At 54.3% G+C, this 21,360-nt stretch overlaps 1 protein-coding gene across 1 annotated transcript in view; it reads right to left on the bottom strand.

Annotated features, from left to right (window-relative positions):
- TNRC6C (trinucleotide repeat containing adaptor 6C) overlaps nucleotides 1–21,360 on the bottom strand; it is a 69,227-nt gene that overhangs the window by 4,738 nt on the left and 43,129 nt on the right. The window contains 15 exon segments of the mRNA XM_077756269.1: nucleotides 521–660; nucleotides 1,177–1,247; nucleotides 2,046–2,240; nucleotides 4,131–4,247; nucleotides 6,403–6,546; nucleotides 6,988–7,179; nucleotides 8,123–8,290; nucleotides 11,398–11,478; nucleotides 11,481–11,574; nucleotides 11,823–11,906; nucleotides 14,330–14,449; nucleotides 15,887–16,006; nucleotides 16,908–17,058; nucleotides 17,263–17,456; nucleotides 18,832–18,974. Of these exon segments, the coding sequence (XP_077612395.1) occupies nucleotides 521–660; nucleotides 1,177–1,247; nucleotides 2,046–2,240; nucleotides 4,131–4,247; nucleotides 6,403–6,546; nucleotides 6,988–7,179; nucleotides 8,123–8,290; nucleotides 11,398–11,478; nucleotides 11,481–11,574; nucleotides 11,823–11,906; nucleotides 14,330–14,449; nucleotides 15,887–16,006; nucleotides 16,908–17,058; nucleotides 17,263–17,456; nucleotides 18,832–18,974 (2,014 nt within the window).

Raw genomic sequence — 21,360 nt, 5'->3', positions numbered from 1 at the left:
GGCCACAAGGATGTGTCACCTGCCTGGGACTACCTGGTGGAGAGAGCGCCTTCTGTCACTGCGCTCTACAGGCTCCCTGGGGGGGGGGGGGCCTCTCCCCAGGAGAGGGCGTGGCCACAGCAGCCCCCCAGAGCAGCAGGGGCAGACAAGTCACAGGACACCTGCGCTGAAGCCCTGACCCCCAGCACCTTGGCTGTGCCCGTATTTGAAGATGGGACTTTGAAGCAGTGATGAAAATGGGGCCTCAACGACTGGGTCCTTCTAACGCGGGGCATCAGGACCCACGGGCTCAGACTGAGAGCGAGCGTGTGAGGACCGGGAAGAGGCAGCCGTCCGCGGGCCGAGGGGTGGAGCCTCGGCGGGAAATGGGCCTGCGGGCCCCTCGCTTTCGGCCGGGCCACCTCCAGAACCGGGGGGGGGTCAACGCCTGTGCCCGCGGCGCTGTGTCGCAGCGGCCCCGGACACCCCCCGCCCCCCCAGCGCTGCCGGGGCCCCAGCGGTGGGCGGCCGAGTCACCTACATGTGCAGGGACTTCTGGGCCTTGGCGGCCTCCTCCTTGGAGCTGTAGCGGACCACGGCGTTGCCCTGCGTCAGGTTCAGGTGGAATGTGACCAGAGGCCCGTGCTGCAGACACAGCGTCCGCAGGGTCGAGCCGTCGATCTGATGGAGGAAGCAAAGAGGGCGGTAACGAGCTTCCTGGGGCTTCTTCCACGACAATCTTCAAAGGAAATATAGACGACCCTGGGCACTAAACACTGGGCAAAAGTCTGCCGGATATGTCATGATTGTAACCTTTCTGCCTTGTAATTTGCCGTGTAACTTTAACCCTGGATGTTTCAGTTATGTTTTGTAAGTTAAGCAAATCAGGAGAAAGAAAAGACCCCATTTTGGTTCTGGCCTCCCCGCCCACCCCCACCCAGCTAGGAGTGACCCCAGGAAAGGGGAGCACAGGACAAATCACTCTCCGGGGGGCATAACGAAAGGCAAGCAACTGTTTAAAAGGTAGAGTCTTTAAGCCTAAAAAATAAGCGATACAAAATAATGAAATAAGCCTAAAAAATAAACGATAAGAAATAAACTAAGCCTAAAAAATAAACCAGGAACACGAGGGGCCCCGGCACACAGAGCGGCCTGTGAGGGGGCCCCGCTCGGTGGCCCTCACGGTGCTGCCTGTACCTGGGGCGTGAGGTTGCGGAGGACGAGCCAGCTGCTCGTCCTTCCGGAGGCGTCGGTGCTCCACGCGGAACCTACGTGACAAGGAAGAGAAGTCAGCACGGCCTCCAGGGCTTCTCCGCTCGCCGGCCCAGATGGCACTGTGCGCTCCAAGCCTTTCTCAACCTTTGAAAACCCATGTTATTTTCTTGGTCTGATGAACCCAAGCCCACAATCCCTGCAGACCCTTGGGGGCAGGTGTGATGAGGGAGGGAGAGTTCTAAAAGTTCCTGCCTCCTCCTTGGCCCCCACGCCCCTTAGAGTCAACGCTCTAAAATCCCGCTTGTTAATCATGCGGAGCCACAGGGCTGCTGTCAAGGGGCCGACGGCAATTTCCAAACTATGTGCGGCGGCCTCCCAGGCTCCTGGTGCCCACATCTCTTCCACCTGCACAGCTCGGCAGAAGGCACTGGCGGTGGCCTGCGGACCTGTCGCATCAGGAGGCAGCAGCTGCCGCGTGCTGGGGGCCTGGTTTCGTTCTTGCAGGAAAGCCGTCGGCCCCAGAGACATATTGTGGAGAAGCAAGTGTGCAAGTGGAAATGGAGCCCCTTGCGCACGAGCGGGCTCTCTCCCCGGGCCCAGGGTGGCCCCTCGAACGGCGCTGTGACTGCCGGGCCCAGGGTGGAGGCTGAACACCGGGGCCGCTGGAGCGCGGGGCCAGAATAGTCCCTGAGAGTCTGGGGTGCCGGGCTTGAGGGCTGGGGGCACAGCGGTCCTCGTGAAGGAGTCACGGGACAAGATGACAGGGGTGTTCCCGGAAGGGTAAGTGGAGCAGGCACCCAGCCCCTGCCTCCCCACCTGCCCAGTCCGTGCACTCAGGGAGGGGCTCGTACCCGAGGAGTAAGCGCTGCTCCAGCCGAGGGGGCTGGTTCCCCAGGTGGAGGAAGGCTTGGGATTGGTTAACCCTGGAGGCGGCCTCGTGGGTGCAGTAGTGTTTCTGGGCACCTTCCACAGTTCATGAGACAGAGAGGCTTGCGTGTGGGAGGCAGGGCCGGAGGACCACGTCGATTTAATGTCTGACAGTTTACCTAGAAAGACAGAGACAGAGCACAGGCGTTCTGAGATGGAGAAGAAACTCAGTGCAGCGCGTGGGGCACCGCATGGGTGCTGTCTGGTGCCAGCAGAATGCATCATATAAGAGGAACAGCAAGTAAGGCACCCCCACCCAAGTACCACGGAGAATGCCTGCTCTTGAATCTCTGCCCAGAAGCACAGTCGGCCTGCGGCCAGGAGAGACCCCGCCAGTACTGACACTTAATCTGCAAAATGTGCCAGAACCAGACGTGCTACCCCAAGAAGGGCATTCTTGTAGTTCAGCGTGAAAGCTGACTTACCAACATCCTCTCCTGGGACAAGCTCATAAGGTAACTAATTAAGGTCAAAAGCCTAACCTGCCTGTAGATCCTTCAAGATACGGCTTTAGGCGTGAGCCCCTTTCCACGGCGGTGCGCTGACCACCCACGGCTGAGACCCGCCTGCAGGGCTGCACTGCACACGCGGACGCCTGTGGCCCCGTGGCGCTGGGGGCTGGGCCTTCGGCATCTTAGAACCTCAGCCGGGGGAACAGTGCTTTGAGGCTCTTTGGGAGCAAACACCAAACTGGCAATGACTCCTGGCCCCAGCTTCTCTTGCGCCCAGGGCTCGGCTGGGATGTGCGGACACCCGGACAGGGCGGTGCCCGCCTCACCCGGCCAGCGGCAAGGGCGGGAAGTGCTGGCGGCCGGGTCTTTGCGCTGCTGTGGTCCCTGGCGGCGTGGCAGTGACCAGGGCCAACATGGACTCTGTGTGGAGTGGCCCCCGCCTCTGGCCACTGGGGTGGGCTGTGACTTTAAATAAATGCTAATCTTAGCAAAGGCATCCTTGACCAGAAAAGCAAAAATGCTATAAAAACTGCCTGAGATGCAGGGAGAATGATTTGATTCCGCCCCTTCTCTTCAGCCAAATGATTACGGGGGCATTAAAGGTCTACATGCCTCTCCTCTGTAAACATCAGAAAGAATAAACATTAGAAGGAAGAGAGAGATCCAGAATCTCTCTTTAGTAAGACGCTAACCCATATGTTGAATCAGTGTACTGTGCACTGAGAAGTAACATGACACTGTCTGTTAGCAGCACTGGGATTAAAATTAAAAAAAAAAAAAATTGACTACAGAGTAAAAGGAAAAATTTGATGCTAAATTATATCAAACCTACTTTCTTCCTCAGGGACAAGTACTAAAAAGAATTCCTATGTCATCCTTACACTGGTTTAAAAAACTCTGGACAACAAGGTTTGAAGGAATACGGAAATATATTTGAAGACATTTGTAAACAATAAACCCTCCTTATGTTAAGTTTCCGGTCTATTTGCAAACCGGATACACATTCTGTTAGCGTGTGTACCGACATCTCTTTATAGCCTTGCCTTAAAGGTTCTGATACAAATCCCTCTGAAGTTTCTGGGACAGACACTTCTCCGTTCTCCTGCAAGCCTGGAAGAAATTTCTCACTTACAGAAATCCAGGGTAATAGAGAAGTAACCCAGGCGCTGTACTAATCCGAGCGACGGCAAGTGGCCACACTTTATGGGACCCTCTCGTCTCCTCCATCCACGATGGTCAAGGTGACAGCAGAGTCCGAGCAGGTGCGGACTGCGCGTCCCTCGCCCCTGGGAGCCCCTTGTCCTGTCGCTGTGGGGGAGTGAGGGTGGAGGCGCACGTGCACGTACACGACAGGCGCGCTAGTCCTACGACCACGTGCCCTTCACGACAGCCCCGCAGAGGCAATGTTCCCATGCCTGCTGCACACGGCGGGGGCAGAGATGCCCAGGCCCCCTCTGGGCCACACCCCCGGCTCTGGGGTCAGCGGGCGAATGGCAGGGAAGGCCCGGCCAGACGGTTCCGCCTGGGGAAGGAGCGAGCCGCGAGGCCGGCGCGTACCTGCAATGCTGGGCGCGGGCGCGATGCTGCTGAAGGAGCGAGCGTAGCCGGAGGCACTGAGCGGCCAGGCACTCGAGGAAGGCAGCGCGGCACTCTGAGATGACGGTGGGGAGGACCCTGCGGGAGCAGACACGGCACTGAGGGGGCGCCACGCGCCTGGCGGTGTGACAGCCACCCACCAGGGGGGCATCTCCTAAGGGGACCTCGGAGGGAGGCTGACGGTACGAGCGAGACACGGTCGGGACCATGGCCTGGGCAGGCCCTGAGGCTCGCCCCCCACCCCCACGTGGGGTCCCCGGCCACACGGAGAGGCCGGGGCGCTCCCCCAGGTGCGCAGGGCGTCAGGGCACCACCGGCAGGGTGTCGAGAACGGCGCCCTGAGTGTGACGGGGTCACACCGATTCCCCCCCAAACAGGAGACTAACAGGACGGGGCACTGTCTCCAGCTACTCACACCTCAAACAAGAACCATAAATTAAAAAAAAATATACTCTGAGCTCTTTGCTCTCCTTAAAGACCAGCACCTCATTTCGACTCAACGTCTTGGGTGTGTCCACGGGCTCCCCAGGACACGGGCGTGCGGCGGAGAGCCGTGTGGGGAGCGGGAGGGCAGGGGCCCCCAGGTGCAGTCCCCTTGTGTGACCACGGCTGCTCGAGCACCGGGGACGGGACGTGAGCACAGTCTACTTGTCGCGTTTCCTTCCGCAGACAGAATCTCACGAGACCTGGAAGCCGGTGGGCCCACCTCGGGCGGTGGCCAAGCCAGCTCAGCGGGTCCGGCCTTGGCCTTGGCCTTGGCCTTGGCAGTCCCGCGCTGCGGCAGGGGCCAGGGCAGGGGCGTGACAGTGTCAGCACTTTACATAAAGAGAAGTTCTGTGTGTCCCCTTCTCCCAAACAGCAAACCACAGGGGCTCAGGAGCAGAGGGGCGCGGGCCTCCAGGATGTGCAGAAAGAGCCTGGTGGGAGCTGCCCGACACTCGTCACATCCAGTGACCGCCGCCCGGAAGACACCCCCCATCACGGGAAGCTTTGAGGTGCCCAGGTTGGATGGCTGCCTGATTCTTCATTCTGGAGCTGGAAATGCTGTTTTCTCATCATCCTGATGCCACCGCCTGGGGCTTCTAGATGCTCCTGCGCGTCTCCCACTCGGCCACTCTGGGCTGGAGGACGGCTGTGTCCTTGAGAACCCTGTCCTCAGGTTCACCTACTTCTGTAGGGCGCCTTCGGCACAGCTGGGCTCGGCACACTCGTCTGTGTCGCCCGCGGTGCTCCGAGGGCCACTCACAGGCCGAGGGGCCCCTGGAGGACCCACGGGGGCAGCAGAGCTCGCACCACGCAACCTCGACGCTTTCCGAGGTCTTGTCTCCTGGCCCAGCGCTGCCTCTTCACACCCGCCCACGGCCCTCAAAACACACTGACGGCTACTCCAGCTCGGACACAACCCTGCCATCCCGGACAGGCTCCGTTCTGTGCTCCCTGGACCAGTCCCGTCCCTGGCGGCAGGGTCGTTCTAAGCGGCAGCGGCATCGAAGCAAGAGGAATGCACAGCACTGAACAGTGCAGTCTGCACATCTGCTGGTTTTCTACCCAAACCACAGAAACACCTAGAAGCCCACCACTTTAAGGTCCCATTGGGAAGAACTGCATCTCTCCCACAGTCTCACCTGCACCAGGAAACCTGGATTAACGTTCTGGAATGACCTGAGCGGCCTTATTAGGAATGAGCATCCACGGTCTGGCTAGTCCGACACGCCATCCTGAGGCTGATGTCGTGACTCTACCAGCGCCCGCACTTCCGGAGCTGTGCTGCCTGCCCGCCTGCCTGGGCGCCATGCCCGGAGGCCGCACTTGGGATTTGAGCTTCACAGCCAGCTCCCCACTTCCTCCTACTGGACCCTAACGTCTGACACACAGTGTGCCGGAACTCAGCACCCTGGGCTCTGCCGGGGACATAGTGCTGGGGGGGAGGTTTCAGTCTTTTTACCAGACTTTGTGGGAGGAAAGGGACGGAGATGGAGACGTAAAGAGTCAATTCATCTGCATTTTAAGTAGACCCTAAGTGGGAACTTTTCCACTAAAAAGCTTCATCGCTAATATCGGGATGCTGTCACGCAGAGCTCTAAAATGACGTGCCTGTAAATCCAGCAAGCCCACTTGGTCGGAAGCGCACTCCATTTTCACCGTCAGCGCTACCTCCGGACGGTGAGGAGCGCACATGAACGCGTGCCCCAGCGCCCCTGCCTCACGGCCCTCCCTCACCCCGACACCTCACCTCCACTCTTGAGGAGGTAGCGGTTGACGTCCTGTATGGTGGTGTTGATGGTGGGCCCGGTGGGGACACTTCCAGGAGTGACGTCAGGGTCGTTCTCAGGGTCTATATTCTGAAGTCCTTTCCACGGGACTCCAGGATGGAATTCTGGAAAAGGCCAAACAAAATGGAAATCAAACCATGTGAGTATCGCAGTGTCTTCGTGTTGCTTCGTGAGAAGTTTTGTACTGGTTAGGACGGGGGACATGGCCTAGGCTTTCTTTCCACTGAGGAATCATCGTTCCTTGGGAACCAGCCAGAGGCAGGTACTGTCGCTGCCACATTCGGGCAGCGCTCAGACAACGTGAAGTCTAGAAACTGTCTGACCAGGGGCCACCCAGCGCCCGTCCTTCTTCCACTGAACTAAGGGGCTTCTGGGAAGCGCTGGGGGCGGACCACTTCCCCAGTCTGGATTTCCAGTGGAAAAGCCGGAGCCGGGTTCGTGCCTCCAGGACTCCTGGCTCAGACCCTGGCTTCTCCGGAGCGGAACCGCTCCCCTTGGGCGTGGCACACGCTCTGCCACCGCACGCAAGCCTCGCTCGCGCTTACCTGGGGGCCAGTTGATGCTGGAGCCGTTCGAGATTTTATCACTGTCAGATTTGGCACGTGACCAGCTATGGGGGACAGCTACTGGAGGACTGGCTGGTGACTCACTGCTCTGGATTAAATCGTACCGGCCATAGGAGTCGTCGATAGAGGACTTAGCTGGAGGCCCGATGCTCAGGCCTCCAGGGATAGCACCTGTGAGGACAGTAGGAAGCAAGGAGCCGAGTGAACAGGGAGCCCCTGGGCACCAGGCCCCATCCCTTTCAGGGGTACAGGAAGCGGCAGACTCGATTTGTCCAGCACTCTCTGAGGATAAGGAACTCTCTCTGTTAGTTTGCCTGCGAAAGACTGAAATTGTTTTGTATTTTTAAAGATTTTATTATTATTACTGTTATTATGTAAACTTTTTAAAAAATGTTTCTTTATTCTTGATAGAGACAGTGTGAGCAGAGGAGGGACAAAGAGGGAGACATAGAATCCGAAGCAGTCTCCAGGCTCTGAGCTGGCTGTCAGCACAGAGCCTGATGCAGGGCTTGAACTCATGAACCGTGAGATCATGACCTGAGCCGAAGTCAGAGGCTTAGCCAACTGAGCCACCCAGGCGCCCCTACTATTTTTAAAATTTATTTCATTTTACTTAGTTTTGAGAGTGTAAGTGGGGGAGGGGCAGAGAGAGAGGGACAGAAGATCTGAAGCGGGCTCCGCACTTTCAGCACAGAGCCTGACGTGGAGCTCGAACCCATGAACCGTGAGATCATGACCTGAGTCGAAGTTGAATGCTCACCCGACTGAGCCCCCCAGATGCCCCTAAAGATTTCATTTTTAAGTAATCCCTACGCTCAACCTGGAGCCTGAACTCGAAGCCCTGAGATCAAGAGCTGTAGGCTCCATCAACAGAGCCAGCTGGGCGCCACACGACGGCAATTCTTTAAGAACCATGAATTCTGTCAAGTTGGGAACCTACTGTGTCTTACTGAAAACATTTCTTCTCGGTGGACAAGCTTTCTTGTTGAAGAATGAGGATTACAGATACAAATAAAGACCACTCAGGCTATGGTCCATGTCCTTGCTGTCTGGCGTTGTTTTCAACACCGGGGTCTCCCCAACCCCCCACGGGGCACCCCATGCTGGGACATACCATGCTTGCTGGGGTTCTGATCGAGGGGAGGAGCAGCACCGGGCAGGTTGTCCATCGGGTTGGGGTGTGTCCACTGAGGGAGGCGGGACTGGGACGGAGTCGGGTCCTTCACCGACAAGCCGCCGGTCACGTCCATGCTGCTGACATTCATGTTTGGGTTCAGTCCAGCTAAAAATAAAAACGCTATTAGGATGTGCCTGCTCTTCCTCTAAGTTTTACTACATTCTAAAGCTCTCCTGGAGAATCAATCCTAGCCTTAACTCGTGGCCAAATACTTTAACTTTTAATGCCAGCACAGAGAAAAGCTTTTTGTCTTAACAACATGTATTTCCAGGAATGTTATTCCCAAATTAAGGTGAAATGGAAACAAATATTCTCTGATTAAGTAAGACCAGTGACTCTTTCCATTTCGCTCTTTTCAGAGCTGGACATGCTCCCGGTGCTCCTGCCAAGAGACAGGACGTGGACAGACGATTAGGACGGCCTTAGGGAAGCTCCCCAGGTCAGGACGGGTGTTCTGGAGTTCTAGATGGTGCTCTCAAGTGCCAGCCAGAATAAGGCTGGTAGGGGAGCGTCAATCCCACCTTCAGTGACCTTACTCTACAAGAGTCTGCCCTTCAGGAGTCTATCAATTAAACACCAAAGTCCTTTTAAGGACCTGACCTATGGGAGAGTAAGGGGGTGGCCAGGGGCCCACGGCTGGAATGGCAAGCCAATCCTGGGTGTCTTTCCTTAGGGTTAAGAGCACGTGTGGCCGGATATGTGGCCACACTGTGCCAGGCTAATAAAGAGAGGCGAGGAGGATGCTACAGAGGCGGCAGTGAGGAGCCCCCAATGGGGACACTAGTCATGAGCTGGGCTGAATGCCAGGCCGGGAGAGCATCGCCAGCAGAAGCCCAGCCCAGTGCACACAGGCCGAGCAGAAGGGATTCTCTACTCCTGAGCAAGGCACTGGACACTTCTGGTTTTAACCTTAAATCGGTGCCTGTGAGCTCACAGGCCAGGTGGGCATGAGGGGGGCCTGCTGGTGAACGGTGGCCAACCCCACAGTGCTCGTCCAGCCTCAGGTGCCTGCCTCTGGGGCCAGCCAGTGCCGGCCACGGGGAAGGCAGGCCCAGGGAGCCACTTGAAAAGAAGCCAGAAGTCACTTTTCAAAAATGTTGGCAATTCACACACAAACTCTATGGACAGAACAGACCGCTGGGGCCGCCCATGCGTGGTTTGCGCGGACAGCCGCCTTCCCTTTGCCTGCGTACATCTAGTCAGCTAAGGGATCGAGGCTGGGCTCCAGTCTGGCCTTCAAAGTGCAAGGCCTGAACTGACCTTCCCAGCTGGCCGTTTGCTTGTGGATCGCACGCCCCCAAGTCAGCATGAGCGCCCAGGACATGCCCTTTCCTCACCACCGAAGTCCCCGCTCCTCTGAGATCAAAGCCGAGGCCCTGCTCTGGCCTCTCCCTCCCCACGGGGTGAACACGCGCTCCCCTGCTCCGTGGCGCTGGCTAGGAAGGTTATCGTTTGTGACTCTGTGCCTGATCTTCCCGTGTGGACGACAATGCCAGCAGTCAAGACACACTGGATGGAAATACAATCATTGAAGAAAATCGCCAAGAGCCAAATAGGTAGGCGGTTTTATCCAATATTACCCAAATTATTTTTCATCTAATTTTGAAGATTCACTACTAATTCTTTCATTTGTACTAAGAAAAAAATCTCTAGGAGTAAAGATTAATGTACTTTATTCCCCCAAATAAGATTAGGAGGCCAGACAGATACTAGGACGCTGAAGCTGAAGCATTCTGGGAGGACAGAGAGAGCTGAGGTTGGCTCTGAAACAACAGTTCCTGGACCAGACGAGCCTCCGTCCAGCTCACACGCCAGAAGGCTTGTTGCATGCTGGGCACTGTCCTGAGAACTTCATGTATCAACTCGTTTAATCTTTAAAGGACCCCAGGAGATAAGTATCCCCACTTTGGTTTTTTAAAGTTTACTTTTGAGACAGAGCATGTGTGTGCAGGTGTGTGCTGGGGGGAGGGGCAGAGGAAGAAAATCTTTTCTTTTCTCCCTTAAAGTTTACTTATTTGAAAGAGAATGCGGGAGGAGCAGAGAGAGAAAGACAGAGGGAGTGAGAGAGAGAGAGAATCCCAAGGCTCCACACTGTCAGCATGGAGCCTGATGCAGGGCTGGAGCTCAGAGACTGCAAGATCGTGACCTGAGCTGAAATCAGACTTGGACACTTACCCGACTGAGCCGCCCAGGTGCCCCCACGTCCCCACTTGGGGTGAAGCGCTGAGGCAGAGAGCAGTCAACAAGCCATGCAAGGAAGGGCGAGCCAGCCCCGGTGGCGGGCCAGCTCCCCGGCCAGGCCTCGCCTCCCAGGCTACCCACCTCCGTGTGATTCAGGGCTGTGGGCGTGGGACAGCGAGAAGGGATGGGACGGCTGCAGCGGACTGGGACACACCACACCGGCCTTTGTGTCAAGCAGACGCTGCTCAGACAATTAGGATTTATGGCTCTTTTCCGAGTGGTGTCACGCAACGTGAGCCAGTAGCGAATCCATGGTCATGAAGTGGCCTTTGCGTGTCTGCATGTGTACTTCCTGCGTTACTGATTCCCTCTGCCCTGTAGCCTCAGGCCAACAGCCACCTCACATGAACCTGGGAGCTTTCACTGGTTTCTGGCTTCTTACAGAAAATGTTCCATGTGCCATCGATTTACGGACCCACGCCTCCCTGCGACATGCCCTCTATCCGGCCTTCGGTTCCGTGACCTGTGCACCCCTGGCTAGCCTGTGTGACCTGGAGGGCGGCACCCCGTCTTCGGCTCCCCTGCGAGGTTCATGGGCGTGCTTTCTACGGGCTGGGGGTCAACACATGCATGTGGACTTGGTGGATTATGCAAACCACCGTCTACACTACAGGGCTTGGATGGACGACCCCGGCTTTCCCAGAAGTGCCTGACTGGTGAAAATCTAAACACCTTTACTAGCAGAACCGTTACAAGCTCAGACTGCGGTTCGGTTGGAGGCTGGTGTCTGCTAAAGAGAAGTAAACCAGGAACAGAACAAACCGACTCAACAATAGAAATGTGGGAATTCTGGGGCTTCTACGGCTACTATTTTAAAAGATTTTCTTCTTAAAGGTATTTGTGGCTGTAGCGAAATTTTGCTCCGCAGAAGATGGCCAGTGTCCCTCCCTTACCAAGAAGCCCCGGAGAGAGCGGCGAGCCCCGGGCGTGGCCGCGGGGTGCGGAGGCTCGCTCACACCACGGGGACTCACCGAGAGGGTAAGGAGCAAAGGTGCTGGGTGAAGACTGCGGCTCTTTGGTCTGCAGGTCAGGCAGGCCGGGGGCCTGGGGNGCGGCGGGGGCGGCGGCGGCTCCAGGAGCAGGGCCTGGGCCAGCTGGCGCTGGTGCTGCTGGATCTGCTGCTGCAGGTTAGTGATTGTGCGCGCGACCTGGTGGCAGAAACGCCAATTTGAAAAGGTCCCCAAGGGGCCGCCCCTCGCCTGCCTGCAGACCCAGGTCATCCGGGATCCGCGGGCTGGGCCAACCTCCTCCCAGAGCTAGGGGACCGCAGGACTGCTAACAGGGGAGGCCTGGCAGGCGGAAAGTCAACGCCAACATAACAGCTCGCCATTTCGCATCTTCCGATTGGGGAAGACGGGAGCCCTGAGTCCAGCTGTGCCCTCGGAGTGCCACCTACTTGCTGCTCCTGTTGTCTCATGGGTCCGGAAACATTACGCTGAGCCTGTAGCATCTGCTGCTGGATTTGTAAACGTTGGTATGCCTGTTGAGAGAGAAAGGGTAAAATCCCGTAACNATGTCAGTAAATATTTTTCAATTAATGAAGAGATCAAGGTTTTTTTTTTTTTTTTTAAGTTTATTGATTTATTTTGAGAGCGAAAGAGAGAGGAGGGAGGGGCAGAGAGAGGGAGAGGTGGAGGGGGAATCCCAAGCAGGCTCTTCACTGCCAGCCTGGGGCCCGACGCAGGGCTTAAACTCACAAACCGTGAGATCATGACCTGAGCTGAAATGAAGAGCCAGACGCTCAACTGACTGAGCCCCCAGGCGCCCAGGATCAAAGTTCTTCTGCTTGAGTCATACATACCAAAAATAAAAAGAAGATGACGGGAAGATGAAAAACTAGGGAAGCCTGGGCGGCTTAGGCTGAGCACTGACTGTGCAGGCCCTGCTTGGGAGTATCTCTCCCCACCCTCCTCCGTCCCTGCCCGGCTTGCACGAGTGCGCTCTCTCTCTCTCTCTCTCAAAAAGAAACAAACTTAAAATTGTAAAAGCGGCGTGCGTGGTTTTAAAACAGAATACGCTAAACAGAATTCAAAGTTATTTTGCTCTCTCCGCCATCGTCCCGGGCCGCCTGCCCGCACGCACGAACGTCCTGGCACTCAAGAGCACGGACGGTGCCGAGGCCGGGCACACGCCACGTCCTTGCGGGCCCCGCTCAGTTACCGGGCAGTTTCTGACTGAGATGACGAAGCGCGGTTATGGCGGCGAGTGTGAAATCACCGACGCTCACGGGGCAGGGAAGGGCGCTGGGAACCTCCCGGGCAGGTGAAGCACGTGCGGAGCGATCAGCACCAGAGGTGATGCACCACTCAAACGTCTAGAAAAATGGCCGAGCCACCTGCTCCCCCGCCCTGCCGGCTTGGTCTCACTGTGCCGACCACCTCAGCTGGCGTTGGGGACCACGCAGAAGCAGGGCGAAAACACGCATGAGGGAAGATCCTAGAGGCGTAATCAGTACGTGTAAGTAAAATGCCTCCATGGGAAAGAGAAAGATTTTCATCATATCTTTCACACCATAAGAGGCAATAAAATTACTGTATAAATAAGAGGCCCTGCAACATCAGTACGATGACCGAGGCGCCTCACGTCAGAATCCGGCAATGTCCTTAGTGTTCTCAAGGAGCAGAAAGCGGTTTTCCCCTATAATAAGAGCTCTAAAGAATACGCTTTCTTTCTAAGTGTGTGCCCCATGTTTATGGTTGTTTCCTCCTCCGTCTCTGAGGCCAGGCTGGTGGTAAAAGCATAATCCTGGGCGCTCCACCCACCCACCCTTCGCGCCTTCAGGCCCTGGGAAGCCTCGGTCCCACCCCCCCTTCACCCCCACACTGCAAGGTGCCCCCGTTTCCCATTTTATGCATGAAGAAACTGTCTCCAAGAGTCTGTCATGGTCACGACCCCCTTCCAGAGCCGTGTCCTCCCGGACACCACAATTTGGCTCGGGGCTTGGTCTCCTCCCAGGCTGCGCTGGGGCTTATGGGGAACCGACACTCAAACAGGTTAGGTGGGTGTCTAACAGGCAGTAAAGGGTGAGCACTGAGAGGGCCCAGGGCTCTCCTGTAAGGAAAGGCTTGGCATCAATGCTTTTGTCTACTGGAGACCTTTCTTCCTTCCTTCGTGATTCCCAGTCATTTTCTAGGGGATGAAGCCATTGGACAAGATCTAAATAAAGCAGGTATTCACTGAGGAGGGCACTGGGTGCTGTATGTAAGCCAATTTGACAATACGTTATGTTAAAAAAAACCCACGCACCCCACGTCAACATACTAAAGAAAGAAGCGACACACTGGGTCCTTAGTGGACGTAAATGCAGGACGCATTTATACATGATACAATGACGTGGCATTTTATGGTAAAAGTAGTAAGACTATTGATAATTAAAAACTTAAGACATGTTAAACTGTAAAACCTTCTAGAACTATGAGGCTACATCCACCTTTGTCAATAGGCATTTTGAGAGAGGATTTAATCCTAATCTCTAAGGCAGTCTTTTGTATGTCATAGGTAACTTCTTGTTTATGCTTTCAGAATAGTATGTGGGTATACCATCCCTGGAGAATTTAGAAAACCATCAAACATTTTTTGTATTATGTGGTCTGGACAGGAAACTCTGCATGAAAAAAGCTAGTTGAGACCCCAGTGAGAGGGCATGCCTGACAGTAAGATCTGGAAGCCTCTGTGATGGGACCAGGCAATTTACAAAGCTAAGGAGAAGCAGCCATAAGTGAAAACCTTCCTAATCTTGTTAGCAGTCCACAAATCTTACGAGAGCTCAACCAGCTTCCCTGACATGGAGACAGCGTTGCACGCACTACTCGTCTCAGTCAGGGTGTGCGGCCGGCAGAGCTACGTGAACGTCCGGTGTGCACTCTCCCTTAGTTCTAGAAGTCGAACGATCTGTCTACTCACCAGCTGCAGCTGATAGAGCTGGTTCAACATCGTCATATGCTGAGGATTGATCGGCGAGGTCAATAGTGCAGGGTTGAGACCAATGTTTTTTGCTGCAAACTGCAAAAGCTGTGCTTGAACCTGTCGGACACAAAGGAGGGCGTCAGGCGTCTGTGCGTGTGGCCTCCCAAGATGCAGAACTCGTTAATGAATGACCCGTCTCAGGGAGGAACTGCAAAAGCCATTAGCAAACTCCTGGACATGTGCCCTTGTGGCCAATATGCTTCTGGGGAAGGAAGCGAGGGAGGCGGGCAAGCAAAGACGAGAAGGCCCTCCCCCCCACATGCTGCGGTCACGGTCAGGCCGCTCAGGATCCAGGGACCCCCACTGCAAACGGATCTCCCCTCTGTCATGGCGAAAACAGGCCACCCCAGGGGAGGGTCTCATCTGTGGACGGGCTCGGGAAGTGGCCCACCTCTGCTCTGCCAGCCCGAGCCTGGACTGTTGATCCACCCTCCCGCCCGGGCCCAGCACTAGAGGTCTCTGTGTCTGCCACTGTGCGGCGTGTGTGCTGATCGCGACACTGATGCAAGGTAACTTTAGGCGGAACGGGGATGGGCATCTTTTCCTTGAACAGCTGTCTAATGTGTATTAGAAACACCCTGAGTTTTCTCTGCATGGTAGATGTGTCGGGCTTTACGGGTAGATTGACTGAAGCAGGCAAGGCACTTACAGGGAGCGCGTTATGTCACAGAACAGGTAACGTGAGGGCACAGGGTGACACGTGCTTTGCCGGGCGTGGGAAGCCAGCTGCCTGCCAGCCGGGCCCGGGCTGCAAGATGTGAGCGGAAGCGCCCTGTGGGGCTCCCTGCTGTCGCCGCCCTGAGAAGCAGACGCCCGTCTGGTCTTCACTTCTGCCTTCTGCGGCCTCGGTCAGAGCAGTTCACCCTGTGTCCTGATGAGTGAATGTATTCTTTTACCTGCACTCAGCCGTCTGGGCTCAGTGTGCAAACCTGGCCGGGTTCAACTACTTGTGGGGGAGTAGCCCCTTCCGGCTAATATTCTATTATTGAATATTTTTACGAGGGATAAGGACTGAAACACTGTAATGAAAAACTTGGTCCAAAGAATAAGATTATGAAACGTTCTAAAAATAAACAATATTGGAATGAAAAAATCCATCTGCTTTTGAGCCACACAAAATAACCACCTTTCCTGACTTCTGTTTGGTCTTTTTTTTCCTTTTATTCTTAAAGAATCCCTGTGGGAAAAACTGGTCTGATACTAAGTAACGGACTCAACTAAGAAGCCAGTAACGTGTATGGTCTGACACAGGGTCCCAATAGGTCGGGCCCTAAAGCAAAAGCGCCCCTCCGTCCCTGGCTGCTCCCACGCGGCTCCTTCCGCCCCAAGCAACGTGCTGGCTGGCCCCATTCACCGGGCTCCTGTGGGGGACTGTCAGGAGCAGGACACGCGTGGCAGCGGGCAGGGTGCGAGGCGGCGCGCTGGGAGGACCCCCCCAGCGGCCGCACTGGTGACCCCCTGGCTGGGCAGCAGGGACATGGCTGTGGCCCCCACCTGAGGGGATAGAAACGGAGGCACTTGAGCGCGGAGGCTGGGCTGGGAGGAGCTCAGAGGCTGCACGGGCGGCTNCATTACAAGGCCAGTGCCGCGGGAGCTCCGGAGGAGGCCCCGTTTCTAAGCACGAAGGCCAAAGCCTATCAACTTCTACCGAAGAGAATTCACAGAAAACGTCATTTAGCCCGGTCACAGCCGACGGCCGGTCAGCCCACGAGGCCTGCCTGCGCTTTCACCTCACAGGAGCCACACAACAGTGCCGGTCGGAAAGTGTCCCCGAAACAGGGCCGTCACGTGCAGAGAAACTCTGACAACACGGTGCTGTGAACGACAGGGACGCAGAGCCACTGGGTCACCATATTTCTCCCATGGGAGGGCGGTGGTGACGCAGACTCCTCAGGGAGGGGACCGCTAACCCGAAGACAACGACTTTTCCAAATAAGAAACAGGAGTGCACTTTCAACAAAAGTTGGAGCTGAGGCTGAATAAAAGGACAGATCCGGGCAGGTTCCTGTGTGTGACCGCTAATCAGGGCATTTTTCGTGTCCTTTCTGCTCTTCTGGGGAGAGTCAGTGGACAGGCACCGAGCAGAGCGCCCGCCAGGCACTCACTCCCGCCACCCCGCCTGTAGGTCGTTACCTGTCAGACGGCGGGACTCCCACAAGCAGATGTTGTCCTGAACTACCGCCAGCATTAGCGACGTCGGGCCGCGAGGGCCACATAGGCGGGGACGCTGCTGTGCACACGGCACTGCCGGCTGCCCCCCCACAGCCTAGCCTCTACCTAGAGGGGGGCCTCAAAAGTGGGTGTGTGTCAGCCCTCTGCGTGAGGAAGCCCAGGAAAAGGAAAAGGAAAGCAGGTCGCATCTTCCGGAGGGGCTGGGAGGGACAAGTGCCACGGAGCTGCAGCCGGTGCCGCTCCCAGCCTTCCCTCCTGTGACACTGGATGGGGACTATCACTTCCCCGGGCGTCAGAGAGGGAAAATGCCAACACGACTCTCTGGAAGCCACCGAAATGTCACCTCGACTTCAGGGGAAAGCGGGGGAGAAAGTGGTGTTTTCTCACAGGCCCGCGTGTTTCCAGGTTTGATGCCAGGAGACAGGACGGCCCCTCCCGGCTCCACGAAGGAGTCTGGGATGTGCAGTGAGTCAGGGCCAAGGGCACTGGACTCCCTGAGTGTTACGTGTAACAATACAAGCCGGAGGCGCTTCCCTGAAGATGGTTCAATTCCAAGACCTGGACTCCACTCCTGCCACCGGCATGTCACCTGCAGGGCGACCCTGCTCGCATCCCAGCGGCCTGTCCAGACGTGATTGTATCGTAAGGTACGGGCATTCGCTACAGATCACACAGTCTGGCTCAAACGCATTTTTTACAGGCAGGTGAAACGGAGGCCGCACTGGCTCTCCCCCAGCCTTACCTGTCTAGAAGAATTCAAGTTTTGCATGCCCAGCCCCGAGGCGATCCCACCCAGGGCCTGATTAGGGAGTGCACTGTTTGGAAGGGGGAGCTTCAGGCTTGGTGAAGGCAAAAATGGTGAAGTCGTGGGCTCTTCCACTAGGCCGCCGTCCTGGGTGGAGAAAGAAAGGGTGAGCGGCGTGTAGTGTCTGTCCGCAGACCAAGCACAAAGCAGTTTCCCAAGGATGTCAAGGGATATGGGCGGATAAAGGGAATTAAAAAGATGGAAAAAGTGTGGATAACGAGAGAATGGAGAACATGGAACAAAGGAAGAGGGGAAAAGAAAAAGAGAAACAGGATTTAGATGCTGCTTTCACTGGGAAAGATTATTTGGCCCGCACCCCACCCAGGGGCAGGAATCCGCAGGCTGGCGGTGACATTAGCGGAAGCCTCACTTAGAAGTCAGTGACAATCATTTTCGAGCAAACAGGTTCCTTTCGAGAGGTCATTACAAGGCTCTAGGTGTACATTAGGTTGGACTCTGCTGACATTCAGCCATTTTTGACCAACAAACAGCAATTTCATATAGTTTAATCCAATATTAGGGTAAGTTATAAAGCAGAGTCTTACTCTGCTATGTGTATCAGGCCCTTTGCACATCTGTCTCCTCTAACTTCCCAACAAAGGCGCAGTAGTATTCTAGTCTTACAGGTAAGGACATGAGTCAGCGTCCCATCCTGAGCCAAGTATAAATACGAGATACTAAATGAGGCTGGAATTTCACCTAGCACCTCTGGGCCCAGCCTGGCCACAGCTTTCTGCAGGGGAGCGTGTGGCGGGGGACCCTGTTTAAGAACAGAGCTGAAGTCTCATCTCTCTCCCTCTCTCTCCTGTGAGCCTGTTTGCTTTTGTTTTGTTTTTTCAAACGTGTCCTTTCTTGCTTTAATTTTATTTTCAAGGTTCAGCATTCGGATGGAATTTCATGGACTCTGCTCTCACCTCCCTGCATGAAGCCACACTGGTCTGGGGGAGGGGCGTCACTACAGGGCAGTCCTGAAGGGACTGAGCAGGTGTCTGGACACATGACCTGCCCCAGGGGCCTCTGCCAGACACCTGCACGTGGAGGTGGCCGAGCTGAGCTGGCCAGGCACGGGTGCCCGCACCCAACCACTTCTAGTCTCTTTCTGCGATTAAACATGTAACATCACTTCCAACGGGAAGAACTGTGCGTATAAAATCAGACAGTAAAACAGAAATTTGATGACCCCTGTTACTGGTCAAATTGAAGCAGATAAGCCAGCCTGGTTCACCCACTATGACGAAAATCAGTTTTCAATTTCAGTCTTTTTTACTCTTAGTCACATCGTATGAAATATGACACTATCTCTCTCCAACGAAACATTCGTATATGTTTTTAAAAGTGGGTAAAAGTCACTTAAGTGTTCCAGCCCGGCAAGCATTTAATCCAGGCTGCATTAAGGACACAGTTAAAATGAAAAAGCCCTCTTGTTAAAAACAAACAAACAAAGACACCCCCTACATCACACCTTGTCGAGAAAGGCGGGGCGGTCCCCGGAAGAGTCTTTGGAGACTGGTGGGCGGCAGCCAAGGGCTTTGGTGACCAGTCCATTGTAGTCGGTCACTCCCAGTCCACGCTTGTCCACGTCCACCTTCTTTTCCAGCAGGGCGCCTGGGGCACAACACACAGAAGCAACACTTACCCGAACGCTGAGGGGTGTCAGCGGGGAGCACGGAGCCGGGGCCTCTCAACCCCCCATCCTGGGGAAACAGGGAAGCTGTGGTTTTGCTCCCGGGAGCCCCGACAGTCTGTGACTGAGCCCTGCTCTCTGCCCTGCTCCTGCCCCTCCTCTCGCTGCACGGGCCACTCTGAGCCCGGCCCTCGTCCCGCCCTGGGATGCACCCCTTCTCCACACGGCCTTCCCTGGTCGTATCCTCGGAGGGCCCTGCCCCGATTATCCTGTTTGAAATCTCCGCTGACCTCTGGCAGCCAGCGGTTTCCATTTCCTGCATCCCTGTGAGGTGCGAGGGCTCTTTCAGACCCTGGGGACCAATATCACGCAGGATAAGGTTTTCGTCTTCACGGGCTCTCGGGCGAGTGACTGGTTTTGTGTGGCTACCTTTGACTCTGTGCCATTTTACAATTCTAATGAGGAACAATGAATTTCTTCCGGCTCACACTTATGCTCATTTCTGGCCTGGCAGCTTGTGCCAGGACATTTTGGCACCTGCATGTAATTATCAAGTTGATCTTCATCATTCACGGATTCTGCGCTTGTGAATTCACCAACTGGCTAAATTTATCTGCAGCCCCCAAATCAGCATTCGTGGCACTTTTGTGGTCATCTGTGGACCTGCAAAGGGTGGTGAAAAATCTCGGCCACCTGACACACACATTCTTAGCTCAGGCCAAATACGATGCTCTGCTTCTTATTCAGCCTCCCCTATAGTAATAAGTGTCCCTTTGTGGTCTATTTAGTGCCACGTTTTTCAGTTTTGGGCTTTTTGTTGGTGGTTTCGGTGTTTAAAATGTTTGTCAAGTATTAGTTGACTGTATATGCCGGGGTGTAATTGTGGGCTCTATTCTGTTCCACTGGTTGATGTGTCTAATTTTTTTTTTTTTTTTTTTTATAGTAAGCTCTTAGGTCCATTGTGGGTCCTGAACCCAAGACTCAGACTGAGTCACATGTTCTACCAAATGAGCCAGCCAGGTGCCCCAGATTGTCTGTTTTTGTGCCAGTACCACTGTTTTGATTACTGTGGCTTTGCAGTACAGTTGGACATTCAGAAGTGTGATACCTCCAATTTTGTTCTTCCTCACGCCTGCTTTGGCTACTTAGGGGATTTTGTGATTCCACACACATTTTAAGATTGTTTCTTCTTCTTTTTTTAATATTTATTTTTTTGGGGGGGAAGGGGCAAATAGAGAGGGTGAGAGAGAATCTCAAGCAGGCTCCCTGTTGTAAGTGCAGAACCTGTTGTAAGTGCAGAACCTGACGTGGGGCTCGATCTCACAAACTAAGAGACCATGACCTGAGCCGAAATCAAGAGTCACGGTGCTTAACTGACTGAGCCACCCAGGTGCCCCAGGACTGTTTCTTCTATTTCTGGGAATGCCTCTGGCTTTTTGATGGGGGTTGCTTTGGGTAATATAACCATTTTAACAACATTAATTTTTTTGATCCATGAACGTGGGATGCCTTTCCACTCGTTTGTGTCCTTTTCAATTTCTTTTGGCGAAGTCCTACAGTTTTTATCGTGCAGAGCTTCCACTCCCTTGTTGAATTTATTCCTAAGTATTTTATTACCTTTGATGCTATTGTGAATAGGATGGTTTTATTTCTTTTTCAGGTGCTTCATCATTAGTGCAAAGGCAGGAGATTGATTTCTGTATGCTGATTCTGTATTCTACTTTACTGAGATCGTTGACTCTTTCCAAGTTTTTTGACTGATTCTTTGGAATTTTCTTTATATAGGATCGTATTATCAACAAATAATGACAACTTGATTTCTTCCTTTTCAATACGGATGCCTTTTTTGTTTTTTCCTTTGTCTTGCCTAACTGCCTTGGCCAGGACTTTTAGTACTTTATTGAATAGAAGTGGCAAGAGTCAGCATCCTTGCCCTGTTCCTGATCTTAGAGGAACACTTTCAATTTCCCTCTACTGAGTAAAATGTTAGCTGTGGGTCTGTTGTGTACGGCCTTTATTATGTTGAGGTGTGTTCCTTCTATATCCAGTCTGCTTAAGGTTTTTATTTTTTCCCCCAGACCATGAAAGGATGCTGTATTTTGTCAAATATTTCTTCTGCATCTATTGAGATGATCACATGATTTTTATCTTTTGTTTTATTGATGTGATAGATCACATTTATTGATCTACCACAATAAATGATGTAGGCTGAACCAGCCTTGCATCCTAGGTATTAATGCCACTTGGTCATGGAATATAGTCCTATTCCTGTGTTGTTGAACTCAGTTGGCTAACATTTTGTTGAGAATTTTTGCATGTTCATTCATCGGGGTATTGGTCTGTGGTTTTCTTGTGATATCCTTATTA

The sequence above is a fragment of the Crocuta crocuta genome, unplaced genomic scaffold, assembly GCF_008692635.1.
Source record: "Crocuta crocuta isolate KB4526 unplaced genomic scaffold, BGI_CrCroc_1.0 scaffold50, whole genome shotgun sequence".
Taxonomy (NCBI): Eukaryota; Metazoa; Chordata; class Mammalia; order Carnivora; family Hyaenidae; genus Crocuta; species Crocuta crocuta.
The sequence above is the reverse complement of the archived record's forward strand: the minus strand, read 5'-3'. Positions and strand labels throughout refer to the sequence as shown.